The sequence below is a fragment of the Procambarus clarkii genome, chromosome 45 (assembly GCF_040958095.1).
Source record: "Procambarus clarkii isolate CNS0578487 chromosome 45, FALCON_Pclarkii_2.0, whole genome shotgun sequence".
Lineage (NCBI taxonomy): Eukaryota > Metazoa > Arthropoda > Malacostraca > Decapoda > Cambaridae > Procambarus > Procambarus clarkii.
Genome location: NC_091194.1, coordinates 13562011 through 13585845, shown reverse-complemented (window position 1 = coordinate 13585845; position 23835 = coordinate 13562011). Strand labels below are relative to the sequence as shown.

General features: G+C 44.5%; 1 protein-coding gene across 1 annotated transcript; it reads left to right on the top strand.

Moving 5' to 3' along the window:
* Positions 1 to 13704: 13704 nt before the first annotated feature.
* LOC123769780 (cyclin-O protein B) lies at positions 13705 to 23802 on the top strand. The gene is made up of 7 exons (XM_045761030.2): positions 13705 to 13878; positions 15799 to 16023; positions 17645 to 17830; positions 18038 to 18144; positions 18462 to 18542; positions 19730 to 19882; positions 21203 to 23802. The coding sequence occupies exons 1-7, from the start codon at positions 13711 to 13713 to the stop codon at positions 21414 to 21416; spliced, it is 1134 nt and encodes a 377-aa protein (XP_045616986.2). The 5' UTR covers positions 13705 to 13710; the 3' UTR covers positions 21417 to 23802.
* The last annotated feature ends 33 nt before the right edge of the window (positions 23803 to 23835 follow it).

Below are 23835 nucleotides of genomic sequence, written 5' to 3'. Positions count from 1 at the left end.
GGGTTATCGAGGCTACGGTATGCCAGTTTTATGTCAACCTTTCCCAGTATGTAATTCATATCAGTTCTGGAACTCTGGGGTACCTCTTTACTGCTAGGTGAACAACGGCATTACATGAAAGGGAACGTGCACAAACGTTTCTGACCCGCCATGAGAATTGAACCAGGGACCTTGTAGTTGTGGGCTCACCGTGCTACAAAGGTCGAATACAAGTATCATACAAGGTATTCTGACTATATAAATGGAGATGTCTGTGTACTCACCTAATTGTGTTTGCGGGGGTTGAGCTCTAACTCTTTGGTCCCGCCTCTCAACTGTCAATGAACTGGTGTACAGATTCCTGAGTGTCTTTGAGGTTTGGGGCTAAAGTATCAACCAATTTGTCAAAATAATTGTTGTTGGGTACGTATCTAACTAGTGGGTTTTGATTACCGTCGGGGACAAATTTATATAGATATAGTCAGAATATCTTGTATGATACTTGTATTCAACCTATATAACAATCCTTTGTAGCACAGTGGGCCCACAACTACTAGGTCCCTGGTTCAATTCTCATGGCGGGACAGAAACGTTTGCGCACGGTCCCTTTCATCTGATGCCGTTGTTCACCTCGTAGTAAACCACCGTCGGGGAGAGAGTGCCAATGTGACACTGGACCAACATCACCCCCACTCAAATCTAGAAATATACCAAGATAAAATATAAATTGTCATTACTTAAACCCCAAAGGAATTACTTTTTACCGTAGACTTTATGGATTGTATTAACGAACACAGTAGATTGTATTGACGAAGAGTAACTGAAGTATTCTTATAGTGTTATTAGTGATGCTATAGGAGGTTACCTTACCTTGAGGTGCTTCCGGGGCTTAGCGTCCCCGCGGCCCGGTCGTCGACCAGGCCTCGACCAGGAGGAAGAGGGGGTGAGACACATCCGGGTACCCTATATAATAATATATATATATACAAGAATTGATAATCGTATTTAAGGATGTACTTGGATACTCAGTTGTCTCGACTCTCCATTTATAAAATGCGAAAATGTACAAAACCCTTTGGTTCGATTCCCTATAAACCTTTCGCATTTAAAAATATTTAGATATTTTTGTGGTTTTACCTTTAATATGAAAAAAAGGAAATGACGGCGTGTCAGTCCACCTTGGATTATTATCCCAGTGGGCACAATATCCATGAGTGGCGTTCATTTGACGTTGAATCACTCATGACGTTGATGTGATAATGATACTGATCCAGGACGCGCCAAAACGCCATCACTTCATTTCTTTCCAGATGTATGGTTGGGTGTCTAATTTTCAGCCATGTTATTGTGACTTACTGTCTGTATTATTTATAAATTTAACATAATTAAGGAGCCTGCAGAAGGTCTACTGGACCATACAATGCAACTCCAATTCTATCCACCCAAACTCGTATACATGTCAACCCGACGCTTGAAAGAATATAGTGATCCCAAGGGTTATTATGACTCGGTAATTTGTTCCGTAGATCAAGCATCTTAAAGCTCGATCTCAATGAACCAGAAGGTTCCCTGATCTTGGAGGTCTGTAGCTTCCTGTGTGGAGTGATGCATTCTCAGTGAACCAGAAGGTCCTCTGATCTTGGAGGTCTGTAGCTTCCTGTGTGGAGTGATGCATTCTCAGTGAACCAGAAGGTCCTCTGATCTTGGAGGTCTGTAGCTTCCTGGGTGGAGTCATGCATTCTCAGTGAACCAGAAGGTCCCCTGATCTAGGACGTCTGTAGCTTCCTGGGTGGAGTCATGCATTCTCAGTGAACCAGAAGGTCCTCTGATCTAGGACGTCTGTAGCTTCCTGGGTGGAGTCATGAATTCTCAGTGAACCAGAAGGTCCTCTGATCTTGGAGGTCTGTAGCTTCCTGGGTGGAGTCATGCATTCTCAGTGAACCAGAAGGTTCTCTGATCTTGGAGGTCTGTAGCTTCCTGGGTGGAGTCATGGATTCTCAGTGAACCAGAAGGTCCTCTGATCTAGGACGTCTGTAGCTTCCTGGGTGGAAGCATGCATTCTCAGTGAGCCAGAAGGTCCTCTGATCTAGGACGTCTGTAGCTTCCTGCGTGGAAGCATGCATTCTCAGTGAGCCAGAAGGTCCCTGATCATGAACGTGTGAAGCTTCCTGGGCGGAGTCTTGCTTTCCGCGTCGCTACTGGCTGTTCCCTCCGTGGTTGTTGTTGGAGTACTAAGCCGGATGTCATTTGTATGAATGGGAAGAGAGCCCTCAGGTGTCGCGTGGTGTGCGAACGTGGATAAGGTGGTTGTGTGGTGTCTGGATACGGATAATGTATGCGTGGTTTTCACTGAGGACGGTGGAACTCTTGTTATTGGTAATCGGTGCCCTAATGATGCTACTTCGGAATGGTGGAGAGAACCATTTTTGATGATTTTACACAACCTGTCTTCCCCTCCCTCTGCGTGGTCAGGTATCGTTATATCACCAACAGCGCCCAGGTCTTGATGGCCTTCAATAAGTTCTAGGACGTTCACAAGTATATCATTGTCTTGCCCTGTGGCTTCCCTCTCTCTTTCCTCAATGTTGTTGAGGGAACCTCTGCCAGTTGTTCCTGATTTATTACTATCGAGAATTTCTTTACAATATGCAGAATCTTCTGCCTGGGCTGCTACTTTTATTTTCTTGTGAGCTTCCTCTGTCTGGGGAGAAGTGATATCGTTGTTAACATGGCAAATCATTATTGACATCTGGGACCCTGGTCGACGATTTTGCCTCACTATGTAAGAGCTGCTGATAAAATTATTTATGTTCAATGTACTATCTCTGGAAAATTCTGAGGAACATCCAACAGCTGGCACTTGGGTGTTAACTGGCTCTGTCTGATCAAGGAAGGATTTTAACATTTGATTTTCTGTTGTAGATAAGGACTCAAGGTTCATAAGTGGATATTCACCATGGATTTTGCAATTGTGTAATGATTCCTTTGTGCATTTGTTTTTATATTTACATTCTGTAGATGAATGAGATAATTTAGAAGTTGTTCCGTCAGATTTAAGAGACGAAGATTCAGCGTCAATTGTTAGACACTCGTGAGAAGTTGACGAAGTACTGTGAAAAATGCTATCTTCTAAATCCTTATTATTTAAAGGATTAGATTCTCCACGGTCAATGCTGCTGCAAGGGACGCTACGGCACGAGTAACTTTCATGATCAGACGACTGTTTGAGGCCAAGTTTGGATGGGCATTCGCTTATTTCTTGTCGTAGTTCTCCAAGAGCACTGTGAGACGTTCTGTCCACCTTGGGAGCTTGATCTCCTTTGGAAATTCCTGATCTGGACCCTGAAGAGCTTTTTTGATTATCTTTACTTTCCTCCGCCGCGGCATTATTATTGTTTATGCTGGCTTCCGCGGGACAAATGCACGTGTCTTTATCATTGGAGTTCTGTGGCTGAGAAATCACTTGATGATTAGTAACAGGAAAATAAGAAATTCCCCAAATATTTCTGTAACTTTCTTGACACTCTTGGGAGCTTGGCTCCTCTCTTCCAAAGAGTGACCCAGAATACAAAGTGTTTTGTAATGGTTCATTACCTTCATCAATGCCGTTAATCCAGTGCTTGGTTAAATGAGCAACATGACGAGGCGTGAATGAAAATGCATTGCAAGAGTCAATTTTTTCATCAAACTTATTAAAATAGTCATCAAATCTAGATGAAATTATCCCTAACCTTTCTGCAGTAGCTACACTTTGATTACTTCCTGACTGCAGTAAACTAGGGAAATTAGCACCGTCAGGCCTAAAGCATGGCTGTTTCAATGTTTGAGGAAACACAAAGCCACGATTCGAATTGTTCTGATGCCAACTGTGAGAGGCGAGGCCGGGTAGAATCTCTCTATCAAAGTTAAGTCGACTATCAACAGTCTCAGGTCCTCCGAGTTCATGAAACGCAAGGCGATCACTACGGATGTGTGTCGGTAAACTGAAATTTCGTGAAGGATTTTCTGATGTCTCACTGTTTCTGGAAGTACGGTCGTAGATTTCCGTTGGACCTTTCCAGCTAAAGGTTCCGTGTGGGGAGTTGTATTGTGGATCACTCTGGACTCTGTTTCTCTTTACTGGTACGCAATAATCAACGGCGACGTCATCGACTTCTCCCAAGTCGTGGACATCTGGCGAACGAAATTGCTGCTGGGAAACGTATTGGCCATACAGAGTACGCTTTCTTTGGGATTTAAAATCGAGATTCTCAGGTTTCCTAGTTGCACCGAGTTTGTGAGAAGTCTTTTGCATTGCACAGGTTTCAACAGCGCTACTGGAGGTTTCTTCAACTTCTCCAGAAGCATCCTTACAGCTGCTTGCGGCATCGGTGTTGGTAGTAACGTTTGTGATATGATTCAATGTCTTTCTTGTGTTGGTGTTGTCTGGTAGGCTACCCATATTCACGGGGTAAGATTTATTAAGAGTGTAGGTCCAGACTGACTGGTCCGTCTTACATGTCGACGGTAAAGTAGCAAAGGCCAAGGAGGCGGTGCTGGTTGACGCAGAATCACGGCTTACGCTTGAAGCGGCTGTGACGCTCGGGTATCTTGAACAAGAGATGGAGATTTTTCCCAAATCCATCAAAGTGGGCATACTGGAGATGCTTCCAGGATCCCTCGAAGTGGGCATACTGGAGATGCTTCCAGGATCCCTCGAAGTGGGCATACTGGAGATGCTTCCAGGATCCCTCGAAGTGGGCATACTGGAGATGCTTCCAGGATCCCTCGAAGTGGGCATACTGGAGATGCTTCCAGGATCCCTCGAAGTGGGCATACTGGAAATGCTTCCAGGATCCCTCGAAGTGGGCAAACTGGAGGTGCTTCTAAGATCTCTCGAAGTGGGCATATTGGAGATACTTCCAAGTTCTCTCAAAGTGGGCATACTGGAGATACCTCCAAGATCTCTCGAAGTGGACATACTGGAGGTGCTTCCAGAAAGACAGTGGTCGTTTCCTCCAGCCACGCTTTCATCGACATCCACTCCATCCGGCCGGGGCGTGTGGGTAGCTCTGAGGATCCGGTTGATGGAGGATATGGAAGGGAGGTGGGCTTGGGGACACACGCCGTCCCTGACCAGCCTGGAGCGTATCTCCCAAGCAAACATTCCGGGGTTCTGCCGCTTGTACTCCCTGATGCAGGCGACCACACCTGGAGTCGACACCCGCGGCTTGCTGCCTCCTGTAAGGACACACACAAGGGAGAGAGATACTATTTGTTTATTGAGGCAGCGATAGTACAGTCACATGTGATGTGTTCAAGCACTCTGAACCTGAATGGAACATTAACACAACACAGCACACACATACACACAGCTTCCCTAGACCAACTTTATTTCGAAACAGAGCTTAGAAACACCTGTTAAATCAAATAATTCCCGTTGTTAGGGACTGGAAGCCTATATTATTATTTTGCAAACATTGTAATCAGAGCCATTGATGTATTTTGTTAAAAATCAAATATTATCATATATCTACTGCTAACAATACTACTCTTGCTGCAAATATTACTACTACTGATACTATTACTACTAATTCAACTATTACTACTAGTAATAATAATAATAACGTAATAATTATTGTAATTTATACGATAATATTATTTTGTATTTTTTAGTATAATTTTTGAACGAAAAATGCAACTAAATTAAATAACATTAAAGGGGTGACCTATCACACCACCGCCTCCCCTCATTCATATACACAACCCTCTTAAAAAACCCTCTAGCCCTCTTAACAACCCCCTCTAGCCCTCTTAACAACCTCTTGCCTTCTTGACCCCTGTAGCCTTCTGTACAAACGCCTCTAGTCCTCTTAACCCATCTATCCATCTTAACAACCCCTCTAGCCTTCCTAACAATTAACCTCCTCTATCTCCCCTATACAACCCCCTCTAACCCTCTCTATAACCTCTTTAGCTTTATTAACAACCCATCTAGTCATAACAATCCATCTTGGGTTATTAACAACCCCTTTAGCCCTCTCCACAATGCCTCTAGCCCGTCTTAACAACCCCTCTTGACTACCAATCTAGCCTTGTTAACATCCCCTCTAGCCGTCTTAACTGCCCCTCTAGCCGTCTTAACTGCCCCTCTAGCCGTCTTAACTACCCCTCTAGTCCTCATTATAACCCCCCTCCTTCACCCCCCCATCTCACCTATGGCTCCTGGGAGAATGGAACCCGTCTCGGAGAACCTGGCCAGGATCTTGGAGACGCAGCCGTGGGAGACGAGGAGATGGCGGGAGATGTCGCAGGGACGGTAGCCGAGGAGAGCCAGCTGGAGAATCCTGCAGCGCGTCATGGCGGGAAGCGGTCGGCCGTTCGCGTAGTGACCTCCCAGCTGGTTCACGCCGTATCGTCCACCTGTTCAACAAAGAAAGTTTCACAGTTACAAGAACGGCTCAGTAAGAAACCCGTACTTACAAGAACGGCTTAACGAGAACGTCATACTCAGAAGAATGACTCAACAAGAACGCTACACTTACGAGAACGACTCGGCAAAAACGCTAAACATACAAGAACGAATTCAGTTTGGTCTGCCTGTCTACCTCTCCTACTCATCCTCTAAAAATTGATCAGACATCCTTGCATTCTCAATGTTTAGAGGGGAATTAAAATATTCAATATTAAACCAAGGAATTCACGGATATTCAAAGATCAGAGTATTCATAGTGTGCTGTTGATCTTAAGGAGCTACGTAACCCCCTCTAGGCTTGCTGCCTCCTTTTGATAATTACTTAAGACTTATCAATGTTTGGACGGTTACCCGCCAACACGCAAGCATAATATAATCTAATCCTAAACGCAAGACTACAGTCAACTGTCTGTGCATATACACCAATAAACGGGGAATATTATATAAGTATATTATCAATTATATTCCACGAAACATATATTCTTATGACTATTTTGCCGAAAACGAGATTTTTGTATAATAATAATAAAAATAATAATAATAATAGTAATGGAGACTTATTATAAAACTTCTTCTACAACATTGCTTCTACACCCACAGTTTCTACAACTGAGTATTAAATTACTGCGTCTACAACTAGTACAACTACTGCTTCTACAACTACTTCTACAACTGCTTTTTGCAACTTCTGTTTCTACAGCTGATTCGACACCTGCTTCGACAACTACAGCTTCTACAACTACAGCTTCAACAACTACAGCTTCGACAACTACAGCTTCTACAACTACAGCTTCTACAACTACAGCTTCTACAACTACAGCTTCTACAACTACAGCTTCTACAACTACAGCTTCTACAACTACAGCTTCGACAACTACAGCTTCTACAACTACAGCTTCGACAACTACAGCTTCTACAACTACAGCTTCTACAACTACAGCGTCTACAACTACAGCTTCGACAACTACAGCTTCTACAACTACAGCTTCAACAACTACAGCTTCAACAACTACAGCTTCGACAACTACAGCTTCTACAACTACAGCTTCAACAACTACAGCTTCAACAACTACAGCTTCGACAACTACAGCTTCTACAACTACAGCTTCTACAACTACAGCTTCTACAACTACAGCTTCTACAACTACAGCTTCGACAACTACAGCTTCTACAACTACAGCTTCTACAACTACAGCGTCTACAACTACAGCTTCGACAACTACAGCTTCTACAACTACAGCTTCTACAACTACAGCTTCAACAACTACAGCTTCTACAACTACAGCTTCTACAACTACAGCTTCGACAACTACAGCTTCTACAACTACAGCTTCAACAACTACAGCTTCTACAACTACAGCTTCAACAACTACAGCTTCTACAACTGCAGCTTCAACAACTACAGCTTCTACAACTACAGCTTCTACAACTACAGCTTCAACAACTACAGCTTCTACAACTACAGCTTCAACAACTACAGCTTCTACAACTACTGCTTCAACAACTACAGCTTCAACAACTACAGCTTCTACAACTGCAGCTTCAACAACTACAGCTTCTACAACTACAGCTTCTACAACTACAGCTTCTACAACTGCAGCTTCAACAACTACAGCTTCTACAACTGCAGCTTCAACAACTACAGCTTCTACAACTGCAGCTTCAACAACTACAGCTTCTACAACTACAGCTTCTACAACTACAGCTTCTACAACTACAGCTTCTACAACTACAGCTTCTACAACTACAGCTTCGACAACTTATAATAACTTATAACAGTTCTTATTACTTATTATTATTATCAGTTTGATTAATATAAAACACAAAACATTCCTCACAAGATTGTAATTGTATTATTTACAATAACAATCGAAATCTATAACATATGAACAAAGTAAAAAAAAAGAAGCCAAATTAAAAACATAATATATAACATCCCGAGACTGTCTGGAAGGCGATAATGAGACCGTGGGAGAAATGTGTCCTGTAGCACAGTAGTCTACGTCCTGGGCTCACAATCCATGAGGGGCCCGGGTTCAATCCTCGGGTTACAGGACGGTACTGGTTATATATATATTCCTGTCCACGAGAACCGGGAAGGCTTGAAAACCCTCCTGAACAGATGTCCGCCACCCTAATCTAACCCAGTGTGAGCTAACCTAATTTGTCCTATCCTAACCTAACCGAAATAAGATGTAATAGGTTCTGTTTTATATGTGTGACGTCACTATGATGTCACATATAGCACAATATGACGTTACTATGTACATTTCCCCCTGTTCACGTACCGGAGACAACGGGAGTTAGATGTACTTACTGCGAGAGGTCATGGTAGTCTCAGGTCATGGCGGGAGTGTAGGTTCCATGTAACTCCTTTGTTGGCGGGAAAGTGCCGTCTCAGCTCCTAGCTCGCGTGCAGAACACGTATACTTCCAGTGGTATCACCAGGATTCGAATGCTAGAGGTTAGCTTTGCACGTCACTGTTCAGTGGTCGCCGTGTTGACAATGGGAGAGGGACTCTATATGGTGATGGTCGCGGGTGGTGAGAGTCAAGGGAGAAAAGGATCAGAGGAGAGCCAGTGTCTTCTTTATATACACCTCGTTGTCGCGTCCCAACTCGTTGACAGGATTGACCCCTCCCTCCTAACCCCACCTTACACTCCCCCAACCGCCTTGTCTATCCTGGTCGTCATCTCTCCTTGCCCCTCTCCCCCTTGGCTTCACTCCCCCCTCACCCAGTCTGCTAATCCCCCTTCCCCCGCATCTCTTTGCTGCTTTCATCCTCTGCCCCACCTCTATCCCCTCTTCCCGGTAACCACTCTCTCCCCCCTCCTTAGTCTTCATTCTCCACGTTCCCATAACCCCCTCCCCTCCTCCCTCTCTCTCACTCCTCCCCTCCCTCTCTCTCACTCCTCCCCTCCCTGCTGCATCACACACACTGAGTTCTCACACTAAATCCACTGCCGCCGCCTGCCCGCTTGGCAAATTCAAATATTGGATGTCGGTGACTGAAAATGAAGAGTAAACACGAATCAACACCATTCCCCAACTAGCCCAATAACAACTGAAATCAATGTTGGAATGCTGTGACTTTCCTTCCTCTCCATCTCTGTGGTTTCTTTATCTCCCTGTGACTTCCTTCTCTCACTGTACTCTCTCTCTCTCTCCCTCCGTGTGATGAGTTCCGCTTCACAGCTCTCACTACTGGGAGAGGCACAACATCATACACAGGTGACACCATCGCCGGTAAACGAATAAAAACTATAACAATCACCGGCCAGCAGCGCCCGGGTAATTGGCCAATGTCCACTTTTCCGCGCCAGCAAGTTCACAGCCATCTTGGATTGTCGGCCTTTCCGCCTTAACAGGTCTCCCGGCCAAAGTTTTCTGCTCGCACCGTCCTCTGTTTCCTTGGACCTGTCATCCAGGGATGACTCAAGAAAATGACGCTAATTCACTGAGACAGACATACGCTGGGAGTTTTTTTTCGTAAGTTTTATTGCTACATTTTCTGTTATGTCTGTATGTTATACAGACAGACGTTATTCTGAAGCAGTAGCAAAATGAAGAGAGAAATCGCTGTTGATAGAAGGAAAAATATCGTCATAATCTATCAATGGAGTAAACCTTCCAGATTAGCCTTACAAAGTTGGTCAGGCAAAATGATCGCTTTATGTCACATGTTCGGATTCCTGTCGCTCAGTCAAACATCTCCTTCACGAACCGCGAACATTAAATATATAAATCACTTACTTCATATGAAGTTTATTCACAGTTGCTATACATAAGCAAAGTAAGTTTTCTTTTGCCCAGTGCAAGAGATTTATCTTCAAGTAAGCATCCATACACGGAATAAGCGAAGGACAGAGGAGTCAGGATTCCGGACGCGGGAGGGCGATTATGGCGCCAAAATCTGACTCGTGGCGGGAAAGTGGACATCCGGCGAGATTCTGGCGGGAAGTGGAGCGCGCACCGACGGACGGACAAACAACCGCCATTGACGGAATTATCGGCAAACACGACTTGAATATTTGACTTGTTGTGGGGCTCCCTGAAGATGCTGGTAACGGTGTCTCCTGCGTCCCCACTACCCCCTCCTCTCTCTCTCTCTCTCTCTCTCTCTCTCTCTCTCTCTCTCTCTCTCTCTCTCTCTCTCTCTCTCTCTCTCTCTCTCTCTCTCTCTCTCTCTCTCTCTCTCTCTTATCCACTTACAAGCAGCAAGTTACCGCAAAAGCAGTAATGGGTACACTGATATAGATAAACTCTCACTGCACCTGTCATTACCACCAAATAAGTATTTTATCAAAGGTAAGTTTGCAGTTGGCTCAAGTTCATTATCCACACTTGCTGCTACTTACCAGTTAACACTTTACTGAAATTTTGCATTATGTGACGTTCAGTCAAGGGGGGAAAAAAGAGGTTGTTTAAGTGTAAGTCTCTGCTGCCTCCCCATCTGCTGCCTCCCCATCTGCTGCCTCCCCATCTGCTGCCTCCCCATCTGCTGCCTCCCCATCTGCTGCCTCCCCATCTGCTGCCTCCCCATCTGCTGCCTCCCCATCTGGACTAATGCATCCAAACAAGACCTCATCTTCAAAAGGACACATCTACTTTAGCACTTTGGAGGAAGTTCAACATCGAGCGGCAAAAAAAACACAAAAAACAAGGAGGTCCACAGTCCCCGTGGTGTAGTGGTAACACACTCGCCTGACGCTTCGCGAGCGCTTTGTCCTGGGTTCGTATCCTGGCCGGGGGAGGATTTACTGGGCGTCAATCCTTAACTGTAGCCTCTGGTCACCCAACAGTAAAATGGTTACCTGGTTGTTAAACGATTTGGCGGGTCGTATTCTAGGGAACATAGGATTAAGGACCTGCCCGAAACGCTACGCGTGCTAGTGGCTGTACAAGAATGTAAGAACTCTTGTATATATAAAAATATATCTTGTATTAAAAAAACACCCACACTGGGAACGACTGAGAACCACACGACTAACAACACAACACACCAGACGTAAACACGAGTCTGATTTAATCGAGACCTTTAAAATACAGAACAATTTAGAAGATATTAAACTCAGACCACTTCCGTAAAGGGTCAAATGTAACACATACAAGAGACAACAGCTTCACGCTCATTAAGTTACATCATAAGACAGAGAGAAAGTAGGAGATACGTTTCACCCATACGGTTATAATCCCATGGAACCGCCTACCCACCGAAGCTGTAAATTACAAGACATTCCATTAAAAATCATGTTGGAAAAAAAAAAACACCAGGAAAATGTTGAGGCCTCTGACAAGCCGCCAGCTTCCTGTCGCTATCGAAACCTCAAGTGAGTCTTAAATGGCCTTCGGGTAAATAATATCTGAAATCATATATAATTTCTAATGTGGGGAAAAGGAAAGGAAACTATCAAGGGCAAGCGCTAAACCATTAAGACTATATAGCCCTTGGAAGGGATATGAGGATAAGGATAAGGGGGAAAGGAATGGTGGCCAACCACTTGGACGGTCGGGGATTGAACGCCGACCTGCATGAAGCGAGACAGTCGGGGCGCTTATTGTTTTGTTTTCGGTTTAAGACCTATCAACTGGGTTATTAAGGCCATCACATTATAGACACGAGTTTAGTGACCAACCAACAATTATACGATAGTCCTCAACATAATCCAGACCTGAACTAAGTGTATATACACCCAGAGGCGAAGTATACCTCTCAGTGTATATACACCGAGAGGCGAAGTATACCTCTCAGTGTATATACACCCAGAGGCGAAGTATACTTCTTAGTGTATATACACCCAGAGGCGGGGTATACTTCTCAGTATATATACACCGAGAGGCGAAGTATACCTCTCAGTGTATATACACCCAGAGGCGAAGTATACTTCTTAGTGTATATACACCCAGAGGCGGGGTATACTTCTCAGTGTATATACACCGAGAGGCGAAGTATACCTCTCAGTGTATATACACCGAGAGGCGAAGTATACCTCTCAGTGTATATACACCCAGAGGCGAAGTATACCTTTCAGTGTATATACACCGAGAGGCGAAGTATACCTCTCAATGTATATACACCCAGAGGCGAAGTATACCTCTCAGTGTCTATACACCGAGAGGCGAAGTATACCTCTCAGTGTATATACACCGAGAGGCGAAGTATACCTCTCAGTGTATATACACACAGAGGCGAGGTATACCTCTCAGTGTATATACACCGAGAAAGCAGTACATATCTGTGTATAGATCCTAACTCTGGACTCAGGTAGTGAAATATTTTATAAAATACAAATAATTGAACAATAAACATTTTTCTTTTAAATGGGAATGATTTGTATTTTTTTTGTGTATGATGTTATTTGTTATGAAACCTGAAATAAATACTAAAGTTTCATTCAGGTTCTATATTAGAAGAGATAATCCGCATTGCTTGTTTCCAAAAAATATTGGTAAATACGTTTTCCTAGGCCTTATAGGCCCTTAATTATCCCTCTTAGGCTTGTATCTCCTGTTCGTATCATTCCCGAACCCCTTTTAGGCCTAGATGTTTTGGGTTTTAATGACAGTTAGTTATACAATAGGCCCTATTTTGAATTTTTGAATTCCGTTCAACGGTATCCGAATGTTGAATTCCGCTCATCGGTGTCCGAATACTAAATTCCATTCAACTGCGTTCGCGTGTCAAATTATTATCAAAGATGTCCGAACGCACAGCGGACAGGCACACTATTTATCTGTGAATGAATACTGCAACCGACGAGTAGATAAAGCTAAACTCAAATTCGATAAGAAAATAGGCGAGCCCTTGCAACACTTGGCTTAACAAACAACACTCCATCATTGGGCAATGATCGTCCAAGATACGACACGCGCCAGGCGCATTTCTAAACTTGTCCGTGGTGGGTCATCGTAACACCATCTTCTCAAACACAAATTGCTAACTACTATTATGCATTATGGTTTTGTGTAAAGTTAGATCTAAGATTAGGCAAGTTAGGGTCTTGGTTCTGTTGGCATTTGTCTGTATTTGCAAGTACGTGGGTGAAGCATTTAGAAATGTGCGTTTCGAACACAAGAAGAAAGTGACGCACTGTTCGAGAAAAGTTGGAACCTAATCGTTTGGAAGCCATGGGTGAAGTATTTTTCGTTATTAAACAACACAGCTGCTGTTGGATTTACGAGAATTTGAACAATGTTTATGAGGACGGGCACCTAAATTAATATACGAGATTCAGAAGCCCGCTAACGGAATGATCCCGAGTTCAAAGCTTTAGAAATGAACGCTATGAAGCACACGCCGACCCGGACTCCGAGTGCTGTTGTTATTGCTGCGGGAGACATGGCGGACCCCAGGCCGCCAGCTACAGTGGACGCCGCCATGGACGTAGAACGTAACCCAAACTCAGCTGTCAACGACGACGATAACCTGACTCAGGATACCCAGGTGAGTACCCACTCGTCAATCCAGTACAAGTCCTAAGGATACCAATAGGACAGTACGCGGTCTCGGTAGTTAGACCTGTACTTAGCGTGTGTACGAGCCTCGCCGCTCACACTGTTAGAAAGGCGGGGTCCAAGAGCTAATATCTCGATTTTGCAGATACAAATAGTAAATACTGAGTATCCACAAGTTTCCATAGGCTCGGCAAAGGGGGAGGCCTATGGAGAAATTTGGGGCAGCGGGGGGAGGAATATTGTGGCTGGGACAGTGTGGGAGGTGGTGGTGGTGGGGGAGGAATATTGTGGCCGGGGCAGTGTGGGAGGTGGTGGTGGTGGGGGAGGAATATTGTGGCCGGGGCAGTGTGGGAGGTGGTGGGGGAGGAGTATTGTGGCCGGGGCAGTGTGGGAGGTGATGGGGGAGGAGTATTGTGGCCGGGGCAGTGTGGGAGGTGGTGGTGGTGGGGGAGGAATATTGTGGCCGGGGCAGTGTGGGAGGTGGTGGTGGGGGAGGAATATTGTGGCCGGGGCAGTGTGGGAGGTGGTGGGGGAGGAGTATTGTGGCCGGGGCAGTGTGGGAGGTGGTGGGGGAGGAGTATTGTGGCCGGGGCAGTGTGGGAGGTGGTGAGGGAGGAGTATTGTGGCCGGGGCAGTGTGGGAGGTGGTGGGGGAGGAGTATTGTGGCCGGGGCAGTGTGGGAGGTGGTGGGGGAGGAGTATTGTGGCCGGGGCAGTGTGGGAGGTGGTGGGGGAGGAGTATTGTGGCCGGGGCAGTGTGGGAGGTGGTGGGGGAGGAGTATTGTGGCCGGGGCAGTGTGGGAGGTGGTGGGGGGAGGAATATTGTGGCTGGGGCAGTGTGGGAGGAATATTGTGGCTGGGGCAGTGTGGGAGGAATATTGTGGCTGGGGCAGTGTGGGAGGAATATTGTGGCTGGGGCAGTGTGGGAGGAATATTGTGGCTGGGGCAGTGTGGGAGGAATATTGTGGCTGGGGCAGTGTGGGAGGTGGGGGGGGGGGGGGGGGGGAGGAAGGGTGGTTACCCATGTGTATAAACCTACTGCTGATTCCAAAATTGATTTAAACTCGACCACTGTTCAGCTACATCTTTCTGCACGGTTGACTCGACTAAAAAAAATATTTGTTAGTGTTACCAATATTTCTCCTCGTGGTGTTCCGTCCATGCCCCTGTGGAGGGTTCCCTTTCCTTTGTTTTGTAAAAGTGACCCAAGTGACTAAAGCTTTTACCCTCACCACAGTTTTGAAATGCCTTTTCCTTGAACACTTTTCTTCACACTCCCGCGCGATTTCCGTCTACACAGATGGGTTTAAGTCTGCAGACGGTGTAGGCTACTCTGTTGTTTTTCCTGACCACACTTGTATGTGTCGCCTGCCTCATGAGACTAGCATCTTCACGGCAGAACTTTATGCTATTCGCTATGCAGTTGACGAAGATGTCTTCAACTGCTTTTTCGCTGTTAATCTTCCGTCGCCGCCCTGCTCTCTATTGTCCAAACGGAAATGTCCCTCTTACGGTCGTGTATATTCTTTTTGACTGTCCTGACTTCAGGACGAACATGTCTTGCTTTCCGACCGTCCCACGCGGTCACTTGTCCCTCGTTTAATTCTTGGTGAATCAGAGACTTTTGATATCGTTCGCCTTATGCGTTTTTGTTATCGTATTGGCGTCTTTAATATATTTAGCACCCTCTGATTATTCCGCACATTTGATGGTGCTACATAGCCATCCCGGCTTGGTGCCTTCCTTTGATAATTACTTATCCTAGATGGCCCTACTTCTAGTTGACCCTTAAGTCATATCATCCAAGTCTCTCCACCCCCCATCAGTCAATGCACTAGCACGTGGCCCTTTTTGGGGGGTAGAGAAATCCTAAAACGATGTTCTTAACACCTTCCCCCTCCCTTTACCAGGATGCTATAGAGTACGACAACTACTCCCGACGCTCATCCCTCGGGGCCGACTCCGTGCTAGATCAGGACTTCAGCGAAGATGGGTTCCTTGACGTCGACGGCGCTCCCTCCAACACGCCCCTGGAGGTCGTCCTCGGGATGCAGTACGCCGATGACATCTTCGCCATTAGGAAGACCATGGAATACCGCTATCACGCTTCCAACTGCATGGCAGATCAGCCGCAGGTGAGGTACCTCGGCGTCGTCTAGCTCTCAATGGTTTACTTTTTCGTTACTCTGGTGTTATATCCCATTCTGATTCCCTATATATGATATATTCCCCATATATTCCCTATATATGTTATATCTGATTCCCACCCGTGTTCTTCAGGGAGTTCTATAGCTCATGGTTAAATCTTTTACCCAAATAGTTTCTATGGATGATCCGCCAGGCGGTTTCCAACCATGTTTCCAAATTACCGCTGGGTGATCGAGGGTGAAATAGATAAAGGATTGGTGCCTATTTGATCCTCCTTACCAACGCTCGAGCCAAGACGAAATCGCATTTTAGTGTATTCACGAGTTGTTAAAGCTCTAGATTTTGAAAGATTCATTACATAACTTTATTATAATATACTTTGTCCGCTGTTTAGTTATTCTGGACCGACGATCGATCCCCATCTTAAAAGATTTCTGGCCGAGCAACCAGTCCTCTGGAATAATGCATAGTATTTTGACGTCTAAATCCCCAATGGACAGAATATCATGTATTATAAAATATACGGCTCGCAGACATTCAAGTTTTCTTTGCGTGGGTCCATCGTATAGGTTAGGTTCGAGTAATGTGGTACAGCATTTTTGTGACGTAGTGACAACTCGAGAGGACGGAGTGAGCCGAAAGTTGAGCATCAACGAGTGAAACTTTAAGCAGTAGCAGAATAAGTTCGAGATTTAGTTGAGCAGTTGCACGGGGCTGTGTGTAGTTGAACAATTTAGCAATAGGCTGTCATTGTCAGATGACAGCCGGGCTATGACTTGTGCCACCATTTAACTCCCTCAGTTATGGGCTTCAATCCTTTCACTATAAACTATTCTCGTATTACCAGATGGCGGCATATTTGTAATGGCATCCTGGTGTATACACAGGGTGTTATGTAATGGTATAAAAAGAATTGTATAGTGATGCAGCATCAACAAACCCTCTTTTTACAACATTTAATGATTCAAAACCAGGCGTTCCAGCGGCATAGTAAAAGATCCATGGAGTGATGGGTATTGTTTACATTTAAAGATGCATTCAGTCTAATAAAATCGCGACGTTCATTTTAGCGTAAGTGAATAAAATATGCGGACGTGTAGCTGTAGACTTAACATACAGCTGTGCTGATAAGTAGACGAGGCTTGAGGGGGGAAGGGAGGGGAACTATCAGGGGGAAAGCACCAAGCCATTACAATTATATAGCACTGGGAAGGGGTCAGGATAAGGATTTGGGATGGGTCGGGGGGAAGGAATGGTACCCAACCACTTGGGGGGGGGGGGGGATGTACGTAGTACAAATTAGTTCTTGTACTTATTCTTCTGATGCAATGAAAGTTCTAATACAGGCAGGAAATGTCAAACAACGCGTTGTATGAAGAGGCTGCAATTTAAAGGGAGTTAGTTTTAATGTGTTTAGTTAGTTACGTTGTATCAATTGGCAAGATAAATATCAGAAGAAAGCACTCGAGTCAGCGTGACTATACATCACTTAGAACGAGTCCTCAATGTCCTAATAACTTGTTAATGCAAGCATTAGTAAGTTTGCTGGCCAACTTTTCTTCCCCCCCTCCCCACCCCCCCTTAGTTAATATAGTTGTCGGGCTTCAGGTTACAGCGAACATGCGATGCACGCTCGTCCACTGGCTCATCAAGGTCAACCATCAGCTCAAGTTTGGCGCAGAGACCGTGTTCGTGGCGGTGAACCTCACCGACCGCTTCTTGGCCGTGACGCCCCTGGCCCAAGACTGTCTCCAGCTCCTGGCCTTGGCCACGCTCTTCGTCGCTGCCAAGATGGTACGTAACAGGACCTGTCCCTCGCCCCTTTTTGATAATTACTAGTTGCCCAACTATTCGTCCTCTTCTGAGTGCCTGCCTAACTGACACGCCCTCCCTCCATTTCTCTAGAACGTTCCTGCTAGTCTCATTTCCCATATTCCACAAGCATGCCTCTTCCCCCTCCTCCCCCAAAGAGCTTGGCCGCTAACTTTGCTGGTGTGTCAGGAGGAGAGCGTGGTGCCGGGGATCAGCGAGCTGGTGGCCATCTGTGGAGGCATGTACCGGCACCATCACTTCAGACGCATGGAGGTCCTCGTCCTCTCCAAGCTCAAGTAAGATGGTGTTTGGGTGGGGGCTGCTGGGGTCCACCTGCCTTGTTAGTGTGGTTACGTCTCGAGGCTTGCAGGGCGAGTGCCGGTTCCTGGGCCCCCGCCTGCCTTGTGAGCTGTTGTTGGTTTGCACAATGGGATACACGTGTTAGCCATCTGGTTTAATTTTAATATTCTCTGGTTATTTTAATTTTAATCTTGATTTGATTGAGCTAGTTTTTTCTTTAAATTTGCGTGCGTGAAATTGCGTGTGTAAGTTCTTATTGCATGACGTAGCCCAATGTTTGAGGCTTTCTAATAAGTTGCTTAATTCCCATCAGGTTCGCGTTGTACGCTCCCACCAGCTGGTACTTCCTGGACCACCTGGCCCTCAAGGCCACGCAAATAGGCACGATAGACAGGTTAGTGCGTGTCATCAGTGCATCGTCAGAGTAACGTAAGAGACGAGCAATCACTGTTTCAAGCGTAGGTTAGATGTGCATATGAATGAGTTTGTGGATACAAGAGCTGCCTCGTATTGGTCAATAGGCTTTCTGCCGTTTCCTTATTTCTCAAGTTAGGTGAATGGGGTTAAAGAGGCTTTTAAATTAGTTTTTCATGGACAAAGCCTGAATATATATGACTTGAGGCTTGTCGAGGTCTCGCCCTCCCTCTTCCTTCCCTCCAAGGTCTCGCTACTGACCCTTCCCCAAGATGCAGGCCCACAACAGTTGCTTAGCTCCTGGGTACCTATTTACTGTTAGGTGAACAGGTCATTACATAAAATGAAACTTGCCCAACCATATCCTTCCCACCGGTTCGTCCTTGAGGCTCGTCCTTGAGGCTCGTCCTTGAGGCTCGTCCTTGAGGCTCGTCCTTGAGGCTCGTCCTTGAGGCTCGTCCTTGAGGCTCGTCCTTGAGGCTCGTCCTTGAGGCTCGTCCTTGAGGCTCGTCCTTGAGGCTCGTCCTTGAGGCTCGAGCTGACCAATTCTTGACCAGAGATTTGAGCAGGGATTCGTGGAACAGTTAGCTTCAATCTCTACTCACAATTGGGGATACAGAGTTAGATTCCCATGCCGGACAGAAATGTAGGGAGTGTTTCCTGTCACCTAATGCGTCTGTTCACCAAGAAGTAAATAGGTACCCGAGAGGAAAGGAATTATCAGGGGAAAATCGCCAAGCAATTACGACTATATAGAACTGGGAAGGGATTCGGGATAATGTTTTGGGGATGGGACGGGGGGAAAGAATGGTGCCCAACCACTTGGACGGTCGGGGGATTGAACGCTGACCTGCATGAAGCGAGACCGTCGCTCTACCTTCCGGGTACCAAGCCCAACCACTTGGGCTAGGAGTTGTACAACTGTTGCATGTTGGAGAAGGTTAGCAGTGTGACCTTTGTGAGGGGCAGGGGGGAGTGGGTGATCTCTCTACAATCATAACATATACACAGGCTTCCTGTTCCCGACAATAGGAATTGCATCTAGAATATTACTTCCTGCTGTATCTAGTTAATGTACCACTTTGTCCCATGTAACGTTTAATCTATTCTGTAACTGGCGTGTTTATAGTGAGAGCTTGAGTGACTTATGTTCTGGCGGGCCCCCAGGCGGGCGATGACCGTGTCCCGCTACGTAGCGGAGACCTGCCTCAGTAGCTACGAGGTGTCCCAGTACCTGCCCAGCGTCCAGGCCGCGGCGGCCCTCTCCGTGGCCCTGTGCGTCCTCCCCAACGTCTCCTTCTGCCAGACTCTGCATGCTCTGTAAGTTGGTCGTCCCCCTCCTCGCTCGCACTGTGCATGCTCTGTAAGTTGGCCCCCACCTCTCGCACTGTGCATGCTCTGTAAGTTGGTCGATCCCTCCTCACTATCCAAGGAAAGCTTATGCGACTTTAATAGAAAATGCCCAGGTGGTGCCCAGGGCGCATGCCACATTTCCTATACCCAAGACACCACTGATTATAATTTATAGTATTTTTAGAAAAGCTATGATATCCTTTATTTTGTATTTTTTTTCGCATGGATTTTGCTGCGCGTGCTCAAAGCCTCTGGCTGGTCTGCTAAGTGTTACTCATTTCAAAGCTATAATACCTAGTTAAATTTATTGTTAGCACTATAACTTAAAGTTAATCATTTCAGTGGTGCGCCTAGGTTTGTTTACTCAGTACAACCTTCCACGATTCTAAAGGCGCGAGTGTTTGTGGTTTTCATCTAGTGAAGTTTTAATAATTGTTTTTTATATAACTATGTAATCAGCACGTAAAGACCTGTAACTTTAAGAGAATTTTGGAATTCAGTTCCTGAGCCCATAATGTGCCCCTGAAATTACTAAAATATTCGAAACTAATTGTAAACATTTCCTCGCAAAAAGTTAAAAGTATTTAGTTTAGTTCATTTATTTTGCACACCATGCCAATATTGTGGACGGTGGTCTAAAGGGTTACAAAGGCATAAAATACTTGGTGAAATCATATTTAGAAATGCCATGCACCTCCTTGGATATACAATGAAATTAATTACATTTTGATCCCAGTTCCTGCAGTTTAGTTAAGCCCTAAGCTTACGTTTTCTTATAGCAATTCATAGAAAACGTTACAATGTGAACAAAGGTAAACATAGTATTTTTTATAAAGTTATATAATGGTACCCCCATACTCAAAATTGTTAAATATTTTGTATCTTTAATAAGGTTTATCACTTTATCAGGTAATAAATAACAGTGAAAGGCGTTTAAATCTTAATTAAAATATTAGAATTAAAACCCATTTCACATACCGCTATATTCTTTAAGTTAAATTGCTCTAAATCTAAAATTCATACGCACAAATGAACTTAGTTAAATTTATTTCAGTGAAAACTCGTATCCAGGGTTTATTTAACATACGTGTGCAGGATTATATTTTATAGGAGCAAGGGTGTTGGTAATTATTAAAACTGTTTATGTATACATTAGTATAATAATAACCAGTATAGGAAAGGAGTACCAAATAGTTGAGATGTCTAATTACAGAAAATAAATGAAAATAATTCCTTCGCAATGATTTAATTGGTAATGGTCTTGTATATTATTTCTGGTTGGTGCAGGATGTGTGAGGCGTATACCACGGAGGAGAGAAGGGACGCCACCGTCTGCTCCACCGTCATGAGTCGCTACATGGCTCCATTCTTGGAGGGGCTCTCTCCAGATGACACCAACCAACACTTCAACACCAACACAGGGCCCATCACGACTGTCGGAGCCGCCTCCGACAAACGCCAGCCTAGTGCCACCCATCAACCAGAGACACAGCAGCAGTAGCAGCGTCACCATCAGAGGGACCATATTACAGCATACCATTGCAGAAGCACTAGAAAAGATCTCTCGCAACAATAGGTAACTTGCACAGCAGTGTGCGGTGGGTGATTTATCAGTTCGATTACTCTGATTTCCTTATTTGTTTGTTGGACTGATTTCCTTTTATTTGTTGGGTTTTGGACGCGGTGTCGGAAGAAATAGTCGTAATTCACTAAGCAAAGCATAATAGGCTATTGGGTCAGTCAATGGTGGTGCAGCAATATTGAATTTCATCCTAGATGCTGGTTACAGCAGATAATGCAAATAAATGCCGATAGGTGTCAATTTCAAGATAAAACATAATTTTAAATTGACTCGTATTAGCCCGTGAATCCAATTTTTCTTAACCCATCTTCATCCATCTTTAAGTGCTTTCGGTGTCTCGTGCTTTCTTTAGTATTATGTCGATTGAGGTTTACTCTGCATTTCATTCAGTGCTTCAGTCTTCTCGGCTTGGCGCCTTCTTTTTAATAGTCATTCTCTGACTTTATGGACATTGCCGTCACTGTTTTATGATTCATTTAGACACGTTTTGCAAGCATGTTATATTCTCTGAGCTTTGTTAGGCGTTCTATTCGTCAGTTGTTCGGACATACAGCCATGTTTCTCTTAACCTGAACAAAGCTGCAGAACTAAACATTGTTTTGATATTTTTTGCGACATGTTGACCATACGAGTTTGTTGTTGTTGTGGTGTGCTGCACGTGTGTGTGAATGGTGATTGTGAATTAGGTTACAATCATGAATTTGGCGACGCTCGGAGTTGGGTCACCTTGGTTTGGCTCCTGACTGATCTTGCGTGCAGATTACCGCTGCTTTTCCCCCTCTTGAGGGTGATCTCTGTCCTCTCTAATAACAGAGTCGCCAATGCAGTCGAAAAATGCGTCGTTCTTTCCGGTTTAACTGAGAGTGTAGCAACAAGTAGCGCACCACTTGAGGTACACTAGCTGGCACCTCGTCCATAAAGGGTGTTTACAAATGGGTGCGCACACAAGGCAATGGGGATCTGTTCCCTTGCCAGGGGAAAGGGAACAGATCCCCATTTGAAATACGGGAACTCCCCATTTGAAAAGGGAACTCATATGGGCTGCCGCCTCCCGCGCAGCCTTTGGTTGCTTCCCTAATTCCTTACTGTCTCTGCCTTGTTTAGCTTAAGTATTAAAGAGCAGGAGAATGTGATACTCGCAGGACAGTGAACTTAACGGAAACAAATACAGATGTTGGAACGGGAATGGCTCGCGTTACTTATGGGTGAAGAATTAATAAAGAAAAAATAGTAACATCCCGCTCAAAAGTGTGTTGGGCGTTTAATAATGCGTTACTGAATTCCTTGATCACCTACTCGGGAATACCTAAGGTTTCTTAGGTTTGGTCTACATTGATTTACCATTTGATAAATTTGTATTTGCTAAGTCGTAGCTAGTTAGCGTTAGGCTATCAATGTTGAGTCGTCGACAGCACTTGATAAGACTATCATTTCCACACTTTTGTTAAAAATTCACTTTAGACTGAACAATGTTCTCGGTAACAGATTTGTCACCTACGTTACTCTTGAGGTAAGAAGAACAAATTTCTTGGTTGGAAATATGCGTTCTTTAGACTTGCTGAAGAATTAGAATATTCTTCCAATGGGTGTTATGTAGTTTGGGGGAGCTACTGCTGAATAGTTTTCTTCAGTGAGGCTAGACCCCCCCCCCCCTCTTATGTCTTGTTGCATGTTAATATTTTAAATATCTTTAATTCCATACTTTTGTTTTATGAACCAGTTTGACCGTTGTTAAAATGATTACTTTTGTATAAAGATTTTTTTATGTCTGTAGTTAAGATGTCACTTGGTTGTCAAAACTACCCTTAGTTATAAGACTATTTCTAGTAATACTGGTTATATCGGCGTGAAAAGTTGGCTAACTAGTCTTAGTTTTTTTTATAGTATATTTATTTTTACTACAGGAGATTTATTGACTAGTACACGAATTGATGTACCTAGTGTAGAAGTTATTTTCGAATACATTATTTGCTGTTGTAATTAGATGTTACAATTATAGATGTCTCCCCATTTTGTAATTGTGGATGTTACTCCGCTTTTTTGTAATTATAGATGGTATCTAAAAGTTGTTTAACACCTATAATCCATGAGGATGTTCATCAGAGTAATATATATCGGCCCCAATTACTAATAATTATTTTATATTTATTAAATCCATCGGTTTTATTCAGTTTCGCAAGAAAACAAATGATAAAAATGTTGCTAAAATGCATATTAATGCCAAGGGCACCTATGAATTTTCTAGTGCCAGGGTTACACCCCCACCTTGTTAAACTTGTTTATAAATATACTAATAGAAATCTTGCAGCATTGTTTATTTTTATTACATCCTGTGTGT

Excerpts from the sequence above, each read along its gene's own strand:
- LOC123769780 (XM_045761030.2), top strand. The coding sequence starts at position 13,711 with ATGAACGCTATGAAGCACACGCCGACCCGGACTCCGAGTGCTGTTGTT. Across the intron at positions 13,879-15,798 it reads ACCTGACTCAGGATACCCAG|GATGCTATAGAGTACGACAA; the intron begins GTGAGTACCCAC and ends TCCCTTTACCAG. Across the intron at positions 18,543-19,729 it reads CAAATAGGCACGATAGACAG|GCGGGCGATGACCGTGTCCC; the intron begins GTTAGTGCGTGT and ends GCGGGCCCCCAG.